This window comes from Peromyscus leucopus, chromosome 15, assembly GCF_004664715.2.
Source record: "Peromyscus leucopus breed LL Stock chromosome 15, UCI_PerLeu_2.1, whole genome shotgun sequence".
Taxonomy (NCBI): Eukaryota; Metazoa; Chordata; class Mammalia; order Rodentia; family Cricetidae; genus Peromyscus; species Peromyscus leucopus.
The window spans coordinates 30918528-30941110 of NC_051076.1; the positions used below are offsets into that span (position 1 = coordinate 30918528).

Below are 22583 nucleotides of genomic sequence, written 5' to 3' on the forward strand. Positions count from 1 at the left end.
AGCGAAGGCAGCAACAACAACAAAAAGCCCATCTGAAAATCTGAGCCTAATCGCGCCCATCTGCTCCGGCGCGGCTTCCCCTCACTGCCTGCCAGGATGTCTGCCGCAGACGCTAAGTAGCACATTATTTTCGATAAGTTGCAATCATTTGCTTGAAATCTACTTCTCCTTTAAAATGTCCCCTGGAAACCAGAATCGGCGTTTGGGAAGGCCTGCTCGGGATGGAACGTGGATGCCTGCGTTGACTTCAGGATGAGTGTGACCCACTTGGTCAGCAGATGTCCATGTGTTCGTGACTCAGCCACTTAGCTGTGTTGGGAGGAGAGGAAGAGACACCATGGAGGACAGCCCGGGAAGGCAGTGCTAGCCCAGAGGGCCGAGTCCCCAGGGGAAGAAGATACAGGTTCTGAGATAAGAAAGAATGGGTACCTTACTGAGACAGATTCATCGCTATCCCCTAAGGGCAATAATCCAACCTTCCTGGCCTCTATGAGATGTCTGTCTCTTCCATGCAGAGACTAAGCTAAGGAATGTGATAGGCATGCTTTGCAACCCAGACCCCAGGATCCTTAATTCCCTGTCCCCATCACAACCAGGTACCTCGGCTCATGCCTCTCTCTGTGACGAGACTCCAGACAGTCAGCTTTCAGTCTCCCTAACTGGTCTTTGTTCCTCGGTGCCTGGGGGCTTCTGGAGAATGCTGGAAAGTTCTGAGAAGCAGGAAAGGCCTCATTTGCCTCTTTGCTGTTGTGTTCTGTCTCCCTTGTCTGGGGAAGAGGAAGGCATGGTGGCTTGTCTGATGCAAGTTGAGGACTGTACTCACTGTCTCCCGCAGGGGCCCTGCCTCCCTCCCTGTGTTTGTCAGATGACTGTCTTGGCGTCACAGGTGTTGGTTATTTTGGAAAAGGGAAAGTTAATGGACACGGGCACAGACTCAGTGTGCTTATCTGGGGAGATCTTGGGTGCTGCAAGGAATTGCAGCCATTCCTTCTGGAAATGGAGTGGCCTGAGACCTCTCCCCAGCCCCCTGCCCCTGACTGGTTCCACAGGCCCCTTTGGCTCCAGATGTTCTTTGGCTGTTGTGTTTAGAGGCATCTGCTGTGTGTCTGGAGGCAGGTTTCTGGCTCTTGGTCTAAAATAATGTTAGAACTTCCCCTCCCATTGCTGTACCTCTTATATTTGCTTAGTTGGTTGAGTTTAGTTTCCCTTTGAATCATGTCTTCATCTTGGGAGGAGCAAGGTGCTCTTCGCAGTTTGGTGTGCGTAGCCTCCTCTCCCCACTCCTGCGTTCCTGGTCTAGGCCAAAGGAATCTTCTCGGCCACTCAGTAAGTACCCTGGTCAGGTGGCAACATCTGCTCCTCATGTCCACTCACCCAGACTTCTGGCTTCTCTGGCCTCCACTTATCACTCTGGGGGTGTCCAGGAGAGGCCCCCAAGTGGTCCAGTCCTTTTCTGTCTGCTGAGGAGAAGCTCTGTCTGTCACTGCTTAGCTTTGCTGTGAGTTACCTCTAAGTCTATTTCTTTGTAATTTCCTGTAACTCTAACCAACATGAAATCACCCTGCCTTCTAGATTCCTATCCTTTCCTTAACGGTTTGTATCAACTTGAATAACTTCAGCTGCCAAAAGTAAACAAACCAAATTCTAAAAAATTCCAAAAATATGGCTTAAACTGAATGCAGCTTGGTTATTCTCTTGTTCTCCAGAGGCGAGAGCATTCAAGCTGATCTCCAAGTCCGAGGGTTCTATCTCACTTCTAGCTGGCTTCCTGGGTAAGGCTTCCAACACCCAGTCTACCTCATGTTATAAAGAGGCTGCCAGAGTGCCTGCCATTATTTCACATTTCAGTCACCAGAAGAAAAGGAGAAAGCCACATGAGGGTGCTTTTCCCTTTTCAAGAGGTTCCTGAAGTGTTGTACCCCTTACTTCCTTTTACTGCTCACTGTTGGGACTTTGTCACACGGCATGTGAGCCACAAGAAAAGCCAAGGAGTCGCCTTCTTCCATGAAGCTATGAACTCTGGAGAAAAATAAAGTTGAAAGAAACAAGCAGACCCCCCCTCTGTGCCAGCCTTCTGTCTGGTCCTTCTCAGGGTGCTCCCTTGCCCGGGTCCTATCATCTGGCACATGACCACATACATATTAATGTGGTTGACGTGCACATCTGCATAAGATGCACAGTTGCCCTGAGTGGCAGTTGAAGTGATAATGGTTGTCATTGGTTTCAAGAAGTTGTTTTTTTTTTTCTTCAAGCAAAATGTGTTCTTCTTTTCTCTCCCATACTTTGAACTTCCATCTTCTTGTTCAGTGAGGTCATAGGTCTGATGCAGAGGGAGAGAGAAGTGAAAGAATATGGGCACAGGCAGAAGGGATGGAGGCACCTCTTCTCAGACCCTGACCTCCACCTGCCGCCTGTCCTTCATCCTCTCACCTTCCCGTGGCTGTCACCTGCAGAGGTTTGCATTTCCATCTTGCTGGAAAGGGGACCTCCTCCAGCAGGGTGAAGAAGTACCACGGCACTTGTATTGTCTTCCCATTGAAACACAGATTGTGTTAGGATGGGGTTGTCAAAGATGTTTGTGTGTGCCCTTCAAGGTCTGTCCATCCCTCCAGGTCATCCACACTATTGTCAAGTAAGTTGGCCCCAGATTATTCACTGAGAGAAAAAAAAACCTCGGGAAGGTTCTTTTGAGAACATGATCTTTATTTCAAACTTATTTCTGGGCTGGTCATAGGTTCCTTGTAGAATGCTTGTTCAGCTGCAGAGGGTGCTTTAGATGCATCTCCCAGTACCACAAAGCAAGCAAGCAAGCAAGCAAGCAAGCAAGCAAGCAAGCAACTTAGTTCTAATGACACCATTTGGAAAGTTAGAGAGAAAAATCTCTCTCCTACCATTTAGTTTGGGAATATGGTCAGGAAAGTTTCCTTTGCTAACGGCAGAAAAGACATTTGTTATCCTAAGCGTCGACATCAACAAGGTGAGACCACACATACCACAGGCCGGGCAATAGCAACTTGTTTTAGTGTTTGGAATGTGGAGTTTCTCCGTGCCCTCGCAGAGGAGGGTGGCTGTGAGCACTGACTCCGACCCAAATTTAAAACTGAAGCGTGTGTCCCCAAACCTCAGGCTATGAATAGAGTCTTTACTCTCTTTCTAACTCTAATTTATGTATTTTTAATGGAACTTTGAGAGCCGCCACTGAAGGAGACTTCAAGACTAGGTTGTCAGATATAAGGTGAGGTCACTTCTGAGCTGAGTGGTTCCCGGGGGGTCTTCCAGCCTTCCAGAGAGATGGGGTTATCCAGTGTGAGCCCTGGCAGGTCTGGAGGACACAGAGGCTTTCTGGCTCAGGGAGAATCCAGTCTGGAGAGTCTATGTAAAAAGCAGACACACAAAATCTGGGCATAGTGGGGAGGAGGAGATAGGTGGATGGGTCCCTGTGGCATTTCCTCCACCCAGTTTAGACTAATGGGCAAATCCAAAGACAACAGGAACCCCCCCCCCAAAAAAAAAAAAAAGAAAAAATGATGGGTGGCACCCAAAGAGCCATACCCAAGGTTGTCCTCTGCTCCCACTTCCCCAAATAAATAAAACACAAGATTCTCAAAGCAGCAGGGGAGGGGAGGAAGAGGGGAGGGTGCATTGAAATGTATTCTACGTACTGAAGAATGATGGAGTTGCAGGGTGTGGTGACGTCACTGATGAGGACTTGTTCAGAAGCACACATGGGTGGTATGGGCATGCATTTGTGCATGCCCATGTATGGGGGTGCACCCACGAGCTTATGCTGGCTCTTTTTTTTGCTATAGATTTGTAACATTCAGGAACCAGACACCAAAATCTATCATTTCTGATTCTTTGCCAATGCCTTCCCCTCCCAAAGGCAGTATCTTACCCAGTGCAGGGTAGCCTCAGGCTTGCTTTGTAGCTGAGGGTGATCTTGAACTTCTGATCCTCCAGCTTTTGCCTCAGGAGTGATGTATTGGCAGGTGTGAGTGTCAAAGGGACCCTTCTTGTATCAAACACTGGATTGTGCTTTAGTAAATAATAATCGCGGGCCGAGTGTGGAAGTATCTGCCTTAAATCCCAGCACTGGGAAGGCAGAAGTGAGTTCAAAGCCCTCCTGGTCTACATAGTGATTTCTAGGACAGCCAGGACTAGGTGGAGAGAATCTGTCTCAAAAAAGCCCAAATACTACTACTACTACTACTACTACTACTACTACTACTACTATTAATAATAATAATAATAATAACAACAACAACAACAACAATAACAACTTTATTTTGTCAACAATAAGAATTGTGGCATATTAACATTGTCACCACCTTTTTGATGAGGAAACTGAAACTAAGAGAGACCAAGTCACACATTGATACTCTGAAATCTATCTTAGCATGGAGATAGCCCACGCCTTTCTCAGTGCACTTTCCTTATGCCATGTTATAGAGGTAAGTGAAGGGAACCCTAAATGCACACTTTTGGGGGGCACTATTAGAACTTTGTGTGTGTGGGGAGGCTGGTTACTAATCATGCTCTGGCAAAGAATTAGGCAATGTGCTGGGCACCTTATCAAGACTTCAAACTGCAAAACATTTTCAGCTTGAGGCAAGAAAGAATTAGGAACCCCCTCCTGCTTTCCACAGTGACTTTGTGTAGGAGGTGCCCTTGTAGAGAGAAGCCTTCCTCTCCACGGAGTGCACAGCGTCCTCCAGCCAGTGGCCCCACATTTCTCATGCTTCTTACGTATAACTAAGTAGGGAATGGTTCCTTGCATCCTGAGTTCCCATATGCAGTCCAGGCCTTCCACACTCTACCCTGGCCCTCTCCCAGGCCCCGTCCCCTTTCCTCAGATCTCTGAGTACATGGATCTAAGGGCAGAGGCAGTACAAAGTCCTGCCTCAACCCCCAACTTCTGTAGCTTTTCCTTAAGCAAAGGGGTTTCCTGAGCAGTGATACACGCTTTAGCTATTAAGATCTATAAGTCCCTCACTCAGGCAGCCGGCACCCATCCAGAAATGCAAGCGCCTGTTGCCCAGTGCATTAGCTTTCTCAATGCCAGCTGGCCCGGGGAGACTCAGTGTGCCAAGCAGGGAATGTGTGAATGGGATCCATGCCCGAACATCCCCCGAGAAGTAGAAAGTCCTATGACCAGAAGGGCCAAAACTAGCCCAGAGGAAAGACAAGAAAAACTTGGTACGTCTCTAAAGAAAACCCCTAAGCATAAAAACTCCACATAGTAAAACCATCCCAAGATTGTCCTGTATTTTTGTTTTCATCTCCTGCCTTAAACTTCACCCAAAGCTCCACATGCAGTGGCTCTTTGCCAAGTGTGAAGAAATGAGTGTATTTTCCAGTTCCTGGCAAGACCACCCTTACTTCGAAAATCAGCACAGCCATGACACCATCATAAGCGCTCCGTAAATACATTTGCACTGAAACACTTGAAGCTCTCAGTATCTTGTTGTTGGAGGGAAGTCTACAAATCCTCTTCTGGTTTTGTATGCTGTTATACACCTGCTTAAAAACCAAGAGAAATGTTGGGAGAATTGAAAGATATCGTATCTTCACATCAAATGCCCTAGGGACGGTGACACTTTAGGGGACTGACTCAGACATAGCCCTGTGTGAGTCTAAGTGGACAATGGGTACCAGGGTGATTCCTAGGTTTGCAGATTCTGTGCACTGGGACTGCTCTGAAGAGGCCACCTGCCAGGAAGATGCCCCGCTTGGTGCTCTGGTCTGAGTGGGCTCCCTGGAGCCCATCCATCAACTGCTGTCTGGCAGCTGCCTGTAATGCTGGATTGTGAAACTGGGGAAATCAAATGGTTAATCGTTTTCATTTACTTGATAGACGACTCTTTAAAATAAGTCACCAAGACGGCTTTTCCATCAAACACAGAAGACGCTTGCCAACTGGGAGGGAAGAGCACCCATAAATACAACCCTGAGCTCCAGGGTAGTAGTAATGGATGATGTGGGTCCCGACATGGTTTAAAAGAATCAGTTTAGAGCACAATTATTTCCCAGCTGGAGAAGGATCCACCAGTTTGTGGATGATGACCGTGCCTGTGGGAAGTGACAGAAGCTGGAAGGACAGGAGGTCTCCGGGTCTAAAAGCAGTTGCTGTCCAAGTAGGCCCACATATATGTAAACAGAGCCCCAGTCCGTTGCATCTTGGGAGTCGCAGTGCCCAGCTCATTTTTAATACATGGTTGGTAATTTGGCTCATTGCTCTCAGCCTTCTCCATGGGGTTCTTTTGTTGTGACTTTGCACCTGGGGTCTCTTTGCTATCAGACCTACTTTCAGGTCTCCTAGGAATCCTTCACAGGTACTGGTCCTGTGCCTGGTTCTCCCTTGCACCAAGAACCTTTGCCATGGACAGCATGGGCTTAGGGCAGACATACCAAGTTAAGTCTACGGAGCTCAGGCTTGAGGTCAGCATATTGTTACATGATTAGAATTGTCAGATTTGAAAGGCAGATCTGACTTTCTTGAAATGGACATGGAAGAGACGTCAGAGAGAAAGCCTTCTGTCTCCAGTATAACCTAGAGCTGGAAGGTGGGGTGTGTGTGCAGGAAATTGGCTGCCTGGCCTAGAAGGGTGGGGAGATACAGATGCTTGGATGCCATAGTCCTACGTCCTTCTTGGCTCCAGTGCATAAGAGCTCCGAAGATACCTGAATAGATGAACACTGTGAGATCCACGCGATCATGCTGGGTCATCAGATCACCACCGCCTTCCAAGAGCTCCCAGTCTTGCCTGCACGTTGGCAAGAGTCCTGACTGTGCCCTGCTTGTTCGAGTTTTAGCAAGGTGATTTTACCTTTATAATCTGTAAGTGTGCATGCCAGCTGAGCCTGTGGTTTATATCATCAGATGATGCAATCCAGCGGGTGGAAGTTGTAGCTGGTCCCAAGGGCTGAACGTTTTCGGTTTCTAGAAGGCAGCCTACCCCAGGTTCCACAGGCCTCAAAGTCCTGCCTGGCTGGGATGGCAGTGTGACTTGGAAAAGGTAATGCTACTTACAACCCCCTGGAGACTGTAAAACTCAGATTCTGCCTCAGTGCCTTGAAATCCCAAGGAAGCTAGCACCCTGGAGCCTTCCCCAAGACATGTGTCTGTCCAGTGTCTATCTTCCCCAATTGTCTCGTTTCTCGCTCACTGAGCGACTTTTAAGTTTCACTCGGTGGCCTGAAACGATGCCCTCTGTAAATATGCCTTCCTCCCTTCCTGCCCACCTTTGGGAGCTGGAATCCAAGCAGATCCATTTCCCCAGCTCTACTGGGAATGTTGGTGGCTGAGGCACACGCCTCTGAGCAAGTCCTTGGTGGGGAGAGAGTGCCCTCTAGTGGGTACCAGGTGGGAACGGCTCCGGGCCAGCGCGCCTTAGCCAAGGACAAAACAGTCCTTCTCCCAGCCCTCCCACCAGGTCTCTTTAATGCGCCTTTGGGTTTGGTTTGTTTTTCTCCTTATGTGAAGAAAATAAATAAAGATTGAACAGCAGGAGGCCAGTTGTGAGAGCAGCTTCTCACCGGGCTGTGACAATCTCCTTATCTCTGGCGTTTTAGCACAGGATTAACCCTAGGGCAAGTGATGGCAGCCATGTGAATGTGACTTCAGGTGTTTTCTAAAGGCTGTGACAACTTCTGTATAAATCACTTACCTGTCTTCACTGGCCTCTGTCTTGATTGGAATGGGAGGGGGTGATCTGTGGGTAGGAAACTCCTTTAAGAATTATTACCAAACGGGGTTAAATGCCTTGATGCTGTGTGCAGCCAATGGGCCTGTTAGAACCCTGTATTACCAGCCTGCTCAGGCATCAGGACCCTTTAAAGCCTGTTTCAGGGAAAGCGGTTGGGAGGCAGGGGGGGAAGGAAAGGGAGGGGGTGCGGGGCAGCCATCAGGGAGGCGGGAACTTGATCATATGTGATGGCTGCTGGATTAGGTAACAGCTAGGCTGGTTGAAATTGGATCTTGGAGGACGAGTGTTAACATCTCTGGTGTCCCCGTGAAAGGTTCATTTGAGTCTTGCATGGTGCTAGAGAGATAAAAAGGAGCTTTTAAATAATCATTTTGTCCCCAACTCACCAGAGGACTGACTTCAAGCCATAAATAGGAAGTATCGTTTCTGTTAGCCATATCAGTTGTTTCATTTATTTATTTAATGCTGGTGGGATTTTTTTTTTTTTTCCTTAACTGACCAGCTGAACAGTTTCTGGGTCAGTGAATCTCAATACCTGTTTTTATAGAGGTATCCTGAAATCTTGTTCTAGAAAGAAATATGGACCTGCAAGATTCCCGGCCTTTTCCAAATGTGCATATGCAGCCCACGGCCTCCAGAACCAGAACCTCCTGTGTAGTATCGCACAGCGAAGTGTCCCCCGTTTGCATTTACTTCCCGCACATTTGCCAACACTGTCTCCTTTCACGATCAGAGTATAATTTAGAAGGCTCAGTGTGTGGGGGGCCTTGCTCGGCTTTCGTTATGTTCTTTATCTTCTCATTCTTTTGTTTTCAAATTCATGGTGGAACCTATTTCTATATTTCCAGCAAACCCCAATTTCTTTCGAAAGAATGTTGTTTAAAGCATTTACGACATTAAAAATTAAGCATGTTTATCATTAACCACCCCACTCCCCCTTAGGTAAAATCTCCATTCCCCGTACAGGAATCAGTGCACCCCAGTGCACCGTGTGCCTGAAACTTCCGTTCTGGGTGGGTACCAGCACTCATATCTTCTGCATCTCCTGCAGCAGCCTTAGCGAGTTCCTTCCTCATCTTATTTAAAATTTCAAGGGCGAGCAAGATATTCATTAGTTTGAGGAGAGTTCATAAGGAGGAGCCTAGCTGCTTAAAAGCACTGAGGCAGGGGCATGGCTGAGACCGAGAGAGTAGTCTCAGGGAATATCAGGCATGGGGGAAGCGACAGTGCATTCATTACCTGGGAGGGGATGGCTTCATCTCTGAGTCTCCTAATGTTGAGCTCATTCCGACATTCCCCATCACAGCCCCTGGAGTGAGGAGGGCTGCGTAGGAGACAGGAAGTTCTTGGTACCACCAAACAGCTCGTGACTCTCATGACCCTTGTCCATCCACTGGGACTTAGATCCCATCCCCTCCATCCCTAAATGAAGCCCAAGAGTGGCCCTCTTCACATCTTCTAAGCCCTTCCCTCCTTTCCTGCTTTTCTCAGAATTCTCTTCGGCTTTTTTTCAACATTGAAAACAATCTTCATGTTGTCTCTCAACAAAGACTTGGCGGCTGAGGCCACAACTGGATTTAGCAGAGTGGTTTGTTTATTTGAAAGCAGATTATGTGCAAGAGGTACAGAAGCATCTCTTGTGAGCTGCTCTACTGAATCACTTGATCTCTTTCGGTCTAAGTCACCCCTCCCACGAAGCTGTGGTGTGTCCTTAAAAAGTAGCCAGATTTTGATCTGAATCTCCATTCTACCAGAACCCTGAGTTTGCGAAAGCCATGAAAACGTCTTGTTACAAAGACCACACACACCCTTGCTTTGCACAGGACAGAGAGTTTACCACCCAGAACAGTTAGATCTCGGTTTTAAAAGCAGTATGTCCCTGTGCCAGGGTTAATTTGTCTTCCCATTTTCTAGACTGTTCTTCATTCTTGCAGCTAGTTCTTGGAAAAGGTCTCAGGATTTAATTGCATGAATTGTACTTACCTTGCTGAAGCTATTTTGGAAATGAAAATATAGGTTAATCTAATATCGCAAAGAAATTCACAGGGTAAAAGTCACAAACAGAAATCTAAAGTAAGAGAGTGTTTTTTTTTTTCTTTGTTTGTTTGTTTGAAATCTTACAGTTTGAAGATTAAAATAAAAAAATCATATTCTGTTATAATTAATGTTTGGAGTCTAACAAATAAAAAAATCATGTTCTGTTATAATTAATGTTTGGAGTCTAACACAGATTGTGATACAACACATATTATGGGAATTTTGAATATTTTGTAGTGTTTAGTAGATTCACATGGTTGTGTGACCATCACCACCCACCATCCATCTCTTTGGGGGAGGGTAGAGACAAGGCCTCATATAGCTCAGTCTAGCTTGTAACACACACACACACACACACACACACACACACACACACACACACACACACACACTATGACCTTGAACTCCTGGTGCTCCTGGCTCTATTATCTGAGCGCTGGAATTATAGATGTGACCACAGTGCTGGGCTTCCAGAAACGCCTTTCATCTTCCCCAAGTAAAACTCCACCCATGACACTGACTCCCCAGGCCCCTCCTCCTGGTCCTGACCCCACCATTCTCCAATTCTAGGTACTTCATCTAAGTAGAGTTTCTTTGGAGCAACGTGAAGAGTCCCCTTCCACATTCCGAATTTCTCAGTTTTTGTCCTGTCCTTCCTCACCTCTCCACACACCATAGGGCAGGTAATCTGGAAGCCAGTTTAGTGGAGGAACACAGTTGGGTTCTTGTGTTTTGCGCTTGTTAAATGCGCCCCCCCCGAGTTGCTGTTAAATACATTGTCCCCTTTTGTCTCTCTCTGTAGTTTTGAGTATTCGGGGAGCCCAAGAAGAGGAGCCCACAGACCCCCAGCTGATGCGACTGGACAACATGCTGCTAGCGGAGGGGGTGGCAGGGCCCGAGAAGGGCGGAGGTTCGGCAGCGGCAGCAGCGGCGGCGGCAGCTTCTGGGGGCGCAGGGTCAGATAACTCAGTGGAGCATTCCGATTACAGAGCCAAACTGTCGCAGATCAGACAAATCTACCACACGGAGCTGGAGAAGTATGAGCAGGTAAGCACACCCTTGCAGGGTTACAGCCTGATTGCAGGGTCTGCTGGCTTCCACTTTGTCGTTTACTTATGGGACATTCGACCTGTCCTTTCCGTGCTGGGATCAGCTGAGGCACATGTGTTCTCTCTTTTCTGGATGATAATGTGGTATGATAGACAATTCTCTGCAGAGATAGTAGGTCATCTTAGGAGGCATCCTAGAGTCATAGCCACCTCAGTTCCAGCTCTAGCATCCGTTGACCATGTCGTGGACTGTTATCCTGGAGAAGCGGGCATTGCATTTGATAGAGAACCGTAGATTTGCGAAGAATCATCAAGATCCTCTGATGGAAAGAATATGATGGCTTTAAGACACAAAACAGTGTACAGAGAGGAGGTAGCTTGATGATGACAGAGCTACCACCCCCCCCACCCCCCCCCACCCCCCCGGAAAGCCCCTCCTGTCCCCCATGCCTTCAGACTTCTGCATCAGTGCTGGTTTTCCAGCCATTGTGAACAATAGTGCTCTAGCAGGAGTCCATTAACACCTGACTTTCATCCATTTATCTAGCCAACACATATATTTGTTGTCACCATTGGAGTCTATGCTGAACCCAGGTCCTATACAATGTCTCCTCCTTGAATTAGATTTTCTTTTACTATTTTTATGAACTCAAAAAGAAAGGGGGGGGGGACACTCTACTCATGACTGCCTAGGTAGGTGGCAAATGCAAACTTAATAGAAAATTTAAATTTTAAAATAGAAATGGACATTTTAAAATTTAAAGTGGAGAAAGTTTCATTATTGCATTCCTGTCCACCTTTGAAATGGATACCCACAAAGTCCGCTCTTTTATGCAGGGAGAAATGCCAGGCCTCCTAAGTTAAGCGTAGTGAAATTCAGCCATCAGACAGGTGTAGTCCAGTAGTCTAGGGCTGAAGGAAGAGAAGTAAACGTCAACATGTGAAGAACTATCAGTCATTGCCATGTTCCTTCTTGGAAAAAGAACAGATGTGCTTGACACATCCGTTCGCTCATGGAGACTTGTCTTAGGTCCCAGGAGTCTGAAACAAGCTGCCCTACCTAATCATGGTGCTTTCCCCACCTGCACCATCCTGAGTCTGTGCTCTGCCCTAACTTCGTGGGATGACTTGTAGAAGATGCATGTGTAGATTTTTCTTATAAAGGTCTCTTAATGGCATCTTGGTTTATGTTGTTTGTGCTCTTCTTACTTCACCTTCTCCAGGGAGCCTGGCCTCTGCCTAGAAACCTGCCTTAGACATCTAGGCTAACTCATGCCAGATAAGCAAGGCACAAAAGGAGCTCAGAATACAGCCTTCTGATCGCACAACTGCAATATGTGTTAGACTTGGAGGTGTTGAAAGATGGTGTTATTGTTAGCTTGGGATGCAGATGGCTCAGAATTGATTTCTCCATCGAAACCCCCTTGTCCCTTTCCCATCCTCATCCAAAATGGACGACCACTCCATCAGCAGTAGTCCGTTCTGATAACATACTCACTATTGCAAAACCTCAGGGCCGATGTGATGGCACCTGCTCTTCCATGCCGTTTTGTTGTAGGATGCCGAGGACCATTTGATGCAGGTGAGGAAGGTGAGGGGAAAGAGGTTAAACATGTGTCTGAGGTCACACGTCCAGTGGGGGAAAGAGGTTGCCCTAGAGTCCTGTTTTGACCCTTAGGGCTCTTATTAAAACAAGGCCTGACTTCATGAAGGAAAAAGGAAGCATAGACATCGCTCAACATTGAATTACAAGCATGTCCTGTTGCCTCCCTGGGCTGGACTGCTGGCACCAGGCTAGTGATATAAATGATCTCTCTAGAAACTTCTCCTGGATTCCTGCCTACTCTAAATCAGAGAGATGTTGGAAGTGAAGAACTTAGGGGAAACCCCCACGAGTACACAGCAAATTATGCAAATGTAGCAGTGGTCGACTTGTCTTGTATATTTATTAGATTTAGGAAGTAAAGCGTCATGTCTCCTTATTTATGTGGGCAGTTTCTGGATGAGGAGTGAATTCTGCTTAACACATTTTGGATGCTTAATAATTTATTAAAATTAGTTTGTTAATTATAATAAATAGCTGCTTGCAAGGCGATGGCGCTGTTAACCTTTTAGCTGGTATGTTTGAGAGATCCATCTTCTTCATTTTTCTGTAACAGTTCCTCATGGGGGCTTTGTTAAAAGTAGGGAACCTCAGTCAAGTAAAATGTCACCCTCCACGTTCATGGCTGTTACCGTCAATTCCGCTGTCCCTGTTTTGTACTTTCTACACTGATAATAGATAACCACACGATAATTAACTACCACCTCTTCCCTCATCCCCGGCCCTCCAAGTAAACCCAACCGAACAAGCTACTACTTTATCCAAAGGTTATTAAATAAGGAAGCTTCTAGAAACTTTCATCATTATTAAATGACAGTGATAAAACACTTCTGTAGCAGATTATGTTGGTGGTTAAAAGCTGACATATTCAAATAGATAAAAAAAACTGTGGTATCAGAAAGCCAAATCTTATTCCACGGGCTGTTTATAAAAATGACCCTCTTGTTGCTTTGAGGAGTTCTTCCGATCTTGTAAACAATGCCACTGGAGTATAAATCCCCAGTGCTGAACTGGGGAGGAAGAACTCAGTCCACAGTTCCTCTTACTTCTGTGAGTGAGACAGGCGCCACATTCAGTTGGAAGGAGACGGGGGAGGATGGATTGTATAACACGCAGGGTGTCAGCCAAAATCTAGACCTTGTAAGATTCCCTACCTGAGCTTTTCTTTAGTTTCCTGGGACTCGAGGTACCCTTGGGCAGCCTCCTTGGGACGCTTCTTTGTAGAAATCCCCATGCCCCACAAGATAGCTTGAGTTCTTCATCATGGCTCTCCGTGATAGTCCACAGCAGAGAACCAGCAGACCTTGAGGATTCTACTTGGTTTTGTCCTCAAATGTGTACCTTCCTGCCACTCTCTGAGCACTTGACCTAACAGGAGCAGCCCAGCTTCCATCCTTGTCACGGTGGGGAACTGAGGGGTCGCTGTCGACAGTTCAGGTCCTAGAAGACTCGGGACCATCGTGTCCTGTCCATCTAGGACAAGCTCAGAAATCTGGAAGCTCAGCTGTGTGTTCCCCCAGCCGTCTAGCTTTGCTCCAGCTCAGCGGTGGGTGGAAGGACTCCACTGTCTGCTCATTGCGGAGCATAAAAGGCCCCGGATTAAAAGGCCCCAACTAAACAGCAGATATTGTGAGTATTTTGATTCACTGTAATGAAACACATTATTATTAGCCCAGCACTGTGGCTTCCCAGCTGAGAGCTGGTACGGTTGACAAAGCCTCCTAGCCTTCAGCTCCTGCTCCATGACAGTCCCCAAGGGGTGGGGATACTGCAGCCCAGCAGATTGCTTTGTTTCCTCAAAAAGATAGCTGTGGGCTTGCTATGAGCCTAGCCCTCTATTCTATGTCATGGGGGACTTGGAATTCCTGCTAGCTCACTGCCAGATCTTATTTCCCACTCTTTGTGATACAGTACCAAAGCCTGGGTTTGGTTTGGGAATAAGATTGTAAGAGACTCAATGTCTTGATAACACTTTTCTGAATGGAGAATGCTATATAGATCCCCAATTTGTGGCTTTTTCTTCAGCATATTCCTACAGATTAGAAAGGGGGCACTGACCGTCACATTGATTTTACCAAGACAGAAATGAAGCCTGCAAAAATTTGCTCTATCAGGACGATATGGTGGATTTCTAGGTTGCCTCTCTATTTATTTACTTTATTTTATATGTAGACATTTTACCTGAATGTTTGTGTGCACCACGTGTCTGGAGTGCCCAAGGAGTCCAGAAAAGTGTTATTAGAGCCCCTGGAACTAGGGCTACATATGGTTGTGAGCTGCCATGTGGGTGCTGAATACTAAACCTAGGTCCTCTGCTAGCAGCAAATATTCTTAACTGCAGAGCGATCTCTCCAGCCCCTAAGTCACCTAGGTTTTGAAGCCATAATGAAGACACAGATTTATTGGCCCTCATATGCATTGTACACATGGTTACTCTGCAGTTCTCTGCCGTACCTTCTTAGGTAGGGGGTTATCATTCCAGCTTACAAAGGGAAAGAGACAAAATACATTAAAGAACTTCCCCAAATACCATTACTGTGTAAGTCCTGCAGACAGGGACCCAGCAACCTGTCACTCAACCCATTTCCTGATTCGTACAAATGATCTCCTCTACACTTAGGTCTCTATGCACAAGAACATGGGCACTATTTAATGTGTTAGAGGGTTGAAGAATAATTAAATCTTTCAGATGGATGAAATGTGCCTTTTGATAATGTAAGAGTTTGCATAAATTCACAGGGACAAAGGTTCAAAGCAGGCTTCCCACTGTGGAGTTCAGATGCCACCCTGTGGATGCCTCTGCCTGCATTCCTTTGGTCATCCAAACTCAAAGAATGCTTCAATAAATAGCCCATGAGTGTTGGCTCCTGTTATTGCTACTGTTTCATCGACACATATGAAGAGCTTTATGTTATAAAAACACAGGAATGCAATGTTGTCAATAACAAGCGTGTTTCTTCTCTTCATATTAAACTTGGAGTCCTTGGAGTCCCAAGTCTGAGGTTCTCCAAGCACCATCTTGCTCTGTAATTACAAATCTAATACAGGTTTACAGCATTGCTGTGAGTTAATCGGTGAAGAGATATTTTATTGAGTATTCAGCTAATGAAACTAGACTCTGGATGCTAAGTATTAATAACAGAATGAGAAGGTAGCAGTTTCCCAAAGAGTGAGTTCAGGCTCTCAATTCCCAGGCTCATAAATGATAGGAAGCATTTGGGTCACACTTTGGTCCTTTCATGCCTCCTGTGTGCCTTTGGGAAAATCCCTTCATCCCACCGGAGCACAGTTTTCCCAACTGGAAAATGAAGAAGTAGAGAAGTGAAATTTCCACTTTGACTTCCACGGCTGGCTGATAGTCTACTCCTTTAGGGGTGATTGCTAGACCCTCTAAATCACATTGATGCTCTGTTTATAGGATTCATGGAGGGCAGATTCCCTTGTGTATAGATGAGACACGGGGGGGGGGGGGGCTTCTTTAGATAAAACTCAAAGCCAACTAATGAGAAATCTCTGGGAACAGTTATCAGAGTTTTTTTTTATTTTGTGATTCCACTTAAACTCTTGGCTGTTTATGTATCCCAAAATTGAATATTTGGAAGCTCTACCATGTCAGGGATAATGAGCAAGGCAGAGAAAGCTCATGATGTATTTGACCCCAAGTCTCTCGGCTCTTAATGTAGGGGCAGAAGGCAGGGATGGATGTTAAATATCTCTCCTTTCACTGTCCTAAAATCGTAGGGAAAAATGATGTTAAAATGATTCAGAATTTTATTTTCCCTTACGAAGTTGAAGCCAGGGCCAAAATGTAGAGCTAGAGCCACTGGGAAGAAAAGGAATTTCCAGACAATCATTTATTCTAGCTATCAGATTTTATAAAAATGTCACATAATCTTCTAGTTTTCTTCACTTGTACAAATCTCTAGAAAACTGTGGACTCTGTTTGTTAAGCCGTGAATTTCAGCTCACCCCAGGTTCACTGTGTTGTCACGCAGGCATGCAATGAATTCACCACCCACGTGATGAACCTCCTTCGAGAGCAAAGCCGGACCAGGCCCATCTCCCCGAAGGAGATCGAGCGAATGGTCAGCATCATCCACCGCAAGTTCAGCTCCATCCAGATGCAGCTCAAGCAGAGTACGTGTGAGGCGGTCATGATCCTGCGCTCCCGGTTTCTGGATGCGAGGTGAGTCTTTGGGTTGTGTCGCAAGGTTGTCAGGACCTTTAAGGAGAAACACTGATCGAACAGGGTCGGGCTTCATGAGTTGCCCCTCTCTGAAGCTCCAATTCTACGACACTGAATGCTGAGCCAAATACTAGTCTGAGTGCAGTTCCAAGGTCTGAGAAACACAGGCTGGGAGGCAGGATAGACTGCTGGTTTCATATAGAGCTGGGAAAAAAAAATCCATGATTGTAGGAGATAATGTTTATTGCTACTGCTCTTCCTCTTTGGGTGAGCTCCGCTGTGACAAGGAGAAGCTAGGCAGGATTTGTCTTTGTTGGTCCTGGTCTTACAGGGACATATCGTAGCTATGTGCTCGTAGTCACTTTACTAGCAGACCACAGTGACACTTCCTGCAAGAGGACCTGTTCTAAGTGCTTGAAAGCTGAGATCTTTCCCACAGTGGATAGACAGAGAGTGTATTCCATTGAATTCAAGAAATCTTTCTTAGTAGATTACCGTGCACTAGACTGTGAGCTGCTCAAGAAGTCTGAGGTTGAGCACCCCATGCTTTCCTGAGCTAGAGAGGCAAGAAGGTGGCTTGATAGGGACTCATTGGTTGATATTTCCTGTCTGGCTTCGGGGATGCTCATGACCTTACGGGGCTAAAATGGTCCTTTAAAGAAGTGTGAGAACTGAAAACAAAAGACTAAGAACCAGTTCTTAATTGTTCTACTCTGTGAACCAGTGGATTTATTTGAGCCTTTGGCTTCTCTTCTCAAGCCTCGGAGGTAGTGATAATCAGATTTTATCTTTATCTAGAAGGAGACTTTAGATGTAGCCAATGCTTCCTATAGTGTAGTTATACCTTGTAACCCACAGTTCATCTTGAATTAGTCATCTTTCGTAACTGTACAATTCCCGAAAACATTCCCAGCGGAAGACTTTTATTATCGAATGTTAGTATGTCATGGTCAGCATATCATTTCATGATGTATACAGTTTTGTTCCTTTTGAATCAGACTGAAAGATTCATAGCTATTCCAGAATTGCTTTCCTCTCTGACATCATGCATTATTCAGCTCTCCGACCTGCATTTTCTCCCTCTTCACAGTGGTAGTCTTTTGCGGTCTGTGGACCTATTTAACGGTCCCCAGCATCTTCTCCCACCTCCCCCTCTTCACTCTGCTTTTGGATTGCATGAGGTATTAAGTGAGAATGCCAGCCTGCAAGATACACCTCTAGGTTAATAGAATCCCGTAGTCAAGAGAGGTAAAAAGGGGGTGAGGCAGAAAAGATGGTGTGGCAATTGAGATCATAAACTACCCTAGCAGAGGACCTGAGTTCAGTTCCTAGTAAGTCCCATCAGGGGCAGCTTGCAACAGCCTTTAACTTGAGCTGCAGGGGAACCAAAGCCCTCCTCAGACCTACACAGGCACATAGGCACTGTAGTCATATGTACAGCATCCCGCCCCCAGCATATACATATAATCAAAATTAAAATTATGTCTTCAAAAATCAAAGTAAGGTTTCCTCTCCGGGTGTAGGGATATAATAGTAGGCCAAATCAAAGCCCCGCAGCCAGACCCTCTGTCTCTCCTGCCCCGTGGCCTGCTGCCAGCCTGCTTTCTTTAAGGCAGCCATTCTGCACAATGTGAGTGACTGGTGGCTCCTGTCTTGGTCCTTCCTCTGGGCCGCAGCCGCCACCACACAGCATGTGCTGCTTACATCCCCATGGTAACTCCCTTCGTTAAAATGCTGGAGTTGCTATTTACGTTGGCAGATCCTGGAGGGGAAAAAAAAAAGAAAGAAAGAGAAGAAGAAAAGAAATGTTGGGTCCAGACTTTTTTTGTTTTTGTTTTTGTTTTGGGTTCGGTTGGTTGGGTTTTTGTTTGTTTGTTTTGGTTTTGTTGGTGGTGGTGTTTTTGAAGAGAGAAACGGGAGAAATGAGCAAGACAGAACAATTGTCTATATGGGCTTCTCTTTGCATCCGTCCCACTGTGCCCAGCTGAAGGTCAGATTCTAAAAGGACACAGGACTAGATGTGCTTTGTACACATCCTTTTCCACTGGCCTCTGCCTAGATTCTTCCTTTTGGAACCAGAAGGGCAACCATTGTAAGGGAGGGTCTCTTTCTTACTTGAGTAAGAAAGCTTCACATCCCCACATCTGAACCAAGATTCAGAACAGAAGCAGCCACCCTCTAGTCATTGGTGGTCTCATCTCTTCGTATGGCTTTATCTGTCAGCAAAACATCACCCCAAATGCCGGCCCAGCATGAAGCAAATGGCTTTCCCAGCTCACAGATAAATGCTTACCCAAACTTCCTGGTTAGGGAACTTACCTAATCTCCTACCGGTAATTGTAGGAGAGAGCTGAGCCAACCCCAGTGAGAGAGAGAGATTCGGCACTCACATGGATTTTCATGCACTCCCCCCCACCCCCATCTTACACCCCCTGAACTGTGCATCTGATGGGCAGGGCCTCATCAAATAAGATTTCATGGAAGACAAATGGAATACAAAAAGGTCTTGATTCAGTAATGGGATTAGTCTTTGTGATCTAATAGGTGTGTAGAAATGACTGTTACTCTCCTTTATGGTGGGGCATGCCTTGTATTAGCTTTCAATGGCTCTGTAGCAGATTACCACACATTTAGCAGCTGAAAACCATACATGTTTATTACCTTGCAGTTGCTGTTGGACTACAGTTTGGGCATTGCTTGGCTGGGTACTCAACAAAAGCTTCCACCAAGGTTTCTACAGAGGCTGTGGCTACATCTGAAGTTCAGGTGCAATAAACCCTCTGTTCCCTGTGGGATTTAGAGAGCTTCGGTTTGTGTAGTCCACCCCTCTCTGGAAGCATTTCACAGTCAGACTGCTTACTCTCTTCCTGGCGGTCTGCAAGACGAACTCTCCTTGTTAAAGCTTTAACCTAGTCACAAGGCGAGAGCCCATTGTGATCACCATCCAAGTCACTTGAAGGAGAAGGTGTTGTACACACCAGGGTCAGGGGCCTTAGAGTCATTCTCTTCATTTCTCAGCTAAGCTCTTGACCTAGATATCTCCAACTCAGCTTATAGCCTTTCCCCCACCTTATATTGATATAAGGATGTCAGTAAAGTTGAACTTAAAATTCCATTCATTCATTCATCATCTCATACTTTGTATCATACTCTGTGCTGTCCATTTTGGTTAGTTTATTCAGTGTTATGCATTGTGTTTCTCTTAAAGAGAATAAAACAGGGGAATTTTTTTTAACATATAATGGTTTTGAAGCAAAGATTTAAAAAGTTTTTGTCCTGTAGTACTTGGTTGGAGTTTGCAATAGTCACACTTGTGGACTGTGCCCTGAATTACCAAAAACAGGTCCAAAGCAAAGGCGAAGACATCAATAAAGTACAGGTAGACTGACCCTATATTCACAGTTATTTATGCATCTAATTAGACTCCTGATATTGGCCAGATGGTGTTCTAGCTACTAGAATAGCAAATATATAAATATGGGTTCTACCTTTTCATAGCTCAAGTTCTCATGGGCACACCCTTACAGATAAGTATAGACCTGCACGTTATACCTAAGAACATCCACCTATCAACTCTGTCAAAAGGGAAAATGTCCAGGAATCTGAAGCCATCTTGCATTTCAGAAGAGAAGGATGCTTGGGAGATGGTTGGAGTAATAGGAGTAACACAGAGCATCCTCATTTACCTTTACCTACCTGCAAGCCATAGGGTCTTTCATTAGTGAGGACATATATGATGTTGCTGGACAAAATGGTGTAACTGTGTATTGAGTTGGGGAAATGAGAATGGAAGAGTAGGATAGACTCACTGAAAACCTTGGCTGTACCAGGGAGATTTTGAATCCCTGCTTTTAAGGAGCAGGGTTGTTTAGGGAAGGGTTGTGAGAAAGTATTGCACAAACTGCAATTTCAGAGTATTCAAATTCTGGCTACAGTATAAATGGCCCCTGTGATCATGGACAAGTGACTTAGCATCCCCAAAGCTCAGTTTTTGTATTTATAAGATGGGGATGATTCTGGACATGAGAACGTGTAAGGTAATATGAAAAACAAATATAGTATCTGGCATATAATACTTATTTCTGTAATTTCAGTATAGTGCTCATAGCAATTCCTTGGCCACCCATTATGTATATTTATATTTAGCAAATTTAAATATTATTATCTTTAATATATGAGTAAATATAACTTCTTTAATGATATGATATATTTATATATAACATTAGTATATATTATCCACCTTATAGCTTGGTGACATCAGTAGAGAGAATGTTGGTTTGGGAAGGTTGCTATAGTGATTCTGCTGAGGATGTGCTAAACTGGAAGAATCTGAAGTGAACCACTGCTGACCTCTCTGATCTCAAACTGGGCTAGCGTAGCCAGAAGGGAAAGTACTGTCCACACCTTATGGAATAGTCGCAGGAATTTGGTCTTGTTTGAAGGTAAACATGGTTATCTTACGGAGTAAAAGCAAGCAGTGGGCTTTGTGTTCAGCCAGTGTTTCTGCAGCATCCTAAACTCCTCTCTTCCATGATGGTTGTTTGAACATGGTTTCTGGCAACATCAGTCTTAAGGTGCATGTCTAGTTTATGGCCATATGACTCAGAATTAAAATATAAAATCAGGATGCTAATAATTATTTTTAGCTCTACTAGCCTCATATCAGCTGTACAGCAGCCTCAGGTCACTATAGCGACTGTACTGGATACCACAAACACAGAACATTCCCTCATCACAAAAACATCACTTGACACCATTAGTCAGCAGTGCTATGATACACACGGGCTCATCTGAACCATTCAAAAATAGCAGTGACATCAGAAGTGGAACAAAGGGATAGATGTGAACGATCAGCACTGTCAGGACCTGCTGTGGGGCCATGATCAGAGGAGGGTAAGCATGCACCAAGAGGGAATCATGGTTCTTTTAGAAAGGGGAAGACAGTCTCCCATGGGCCACAACCAGACAGGCATCTGTCTTTAAAATGCTATAATAGTCAATGAGCATCCACATTTTCTTATACTAAAAGCCAAGATCCTAGTGGAGAGAGATGGCCCAACCATTAAAAATACTTACTGCTCTTCCTTAGGATCCAGGTTGCATCCCAGCACCAACGTTTAGACTTAGAATTGTCTGTAACCATCTGTAATAGGAGATCTGGTACCCTCTTCTGACAGGACATATACATAGTGCACAGATATGTGCAGCCAAATTGCCTATTCTCTCTCTCTCTCTCTCTCTCTCTCTCTCTCTCTCTCTCTCTCTCTCTCTCTCTCTCTCTCACACACACACACACACACACACACACACACACACACACACACACACTCCCCAGTGATCACTGCTTCTGATTGGCTGGAGATGGCAACTGTTAACCCACAAGCCGGTACCATTAAAGCCAGGAAAGCAATTGTCTCAACTCTCAACCTTACCTTCAGACAGGAGTTATTTTCACTACATTTCCTGAAGCTCTGAAAAATCCTGATCAGGGGATTTCAGAGACAGATTAAGACAGCTATGGAGAGAAGTGATAAGCGAGTCCGAGTAGACGGGACCACCTAGGGATGGATGGCCGCACGTCACAATGACACCCAGAGAGCTAGCAACAGCTGTCTGTGACATCCCCACACCACCAGCTCATTCCAGAGAGGCTTCCTTTGAGTTCAGTTGGAAGACTCCCAAAAAATACACTGTAGTGCTAATTGCAAGTAATGGGCTGAAGGATTGGGGGGTTCTCCCAGCCACAGAAGCATTCCAGGTCCAGTTTGTTGGGCCGAAAACAACTCTCTGTAAGAAAAACACCGTGAGGGTCTTTGAGGGCAAACCCAAAGAGGGCACATTAACCACGGGTCCATCTTCCTCGAATTCCCATTAGACAGGGCCTTTCCACACATGCCTCCTTTTTCTTTGGGCTTTTGAATCCAATCTGTCCAATTTCTGAAGCTGGATGACCCGGAAACTCAGCATGATTTGGGAGAATGACTTGGGCTCGGCATAATCTG

The 22583-nt window shown here is 45.6% G+C and overlaps 1 protein-coding gene across 4 annotated transcripts in view; it reads left to right on the top strand.

The window, feature by feature from the left end:
* Positions 1–22583, top strand: part of Pbx1 (PBX homeobox 1) — a 313527-nt gene that overhangs the window by 216402 nt on the left and 74542 nt on the right. For all 4 annotated transcript variants that reach the window (XM_028864352.2, XM_028864354.2, XM_028864351.2 and 1 more), the window contains exons 3-4: positions 10546–10790; positions 16391–16581. In XM_028864352.2, coding sequence (XP_028720185.1) covers positions 10546–10790; positions 16391–16581 — 436 coding nt within the window. The remainder of the gene's footprint in view (positions 1–10545; positions 10791–16390; positions 16582–22583) is intronic.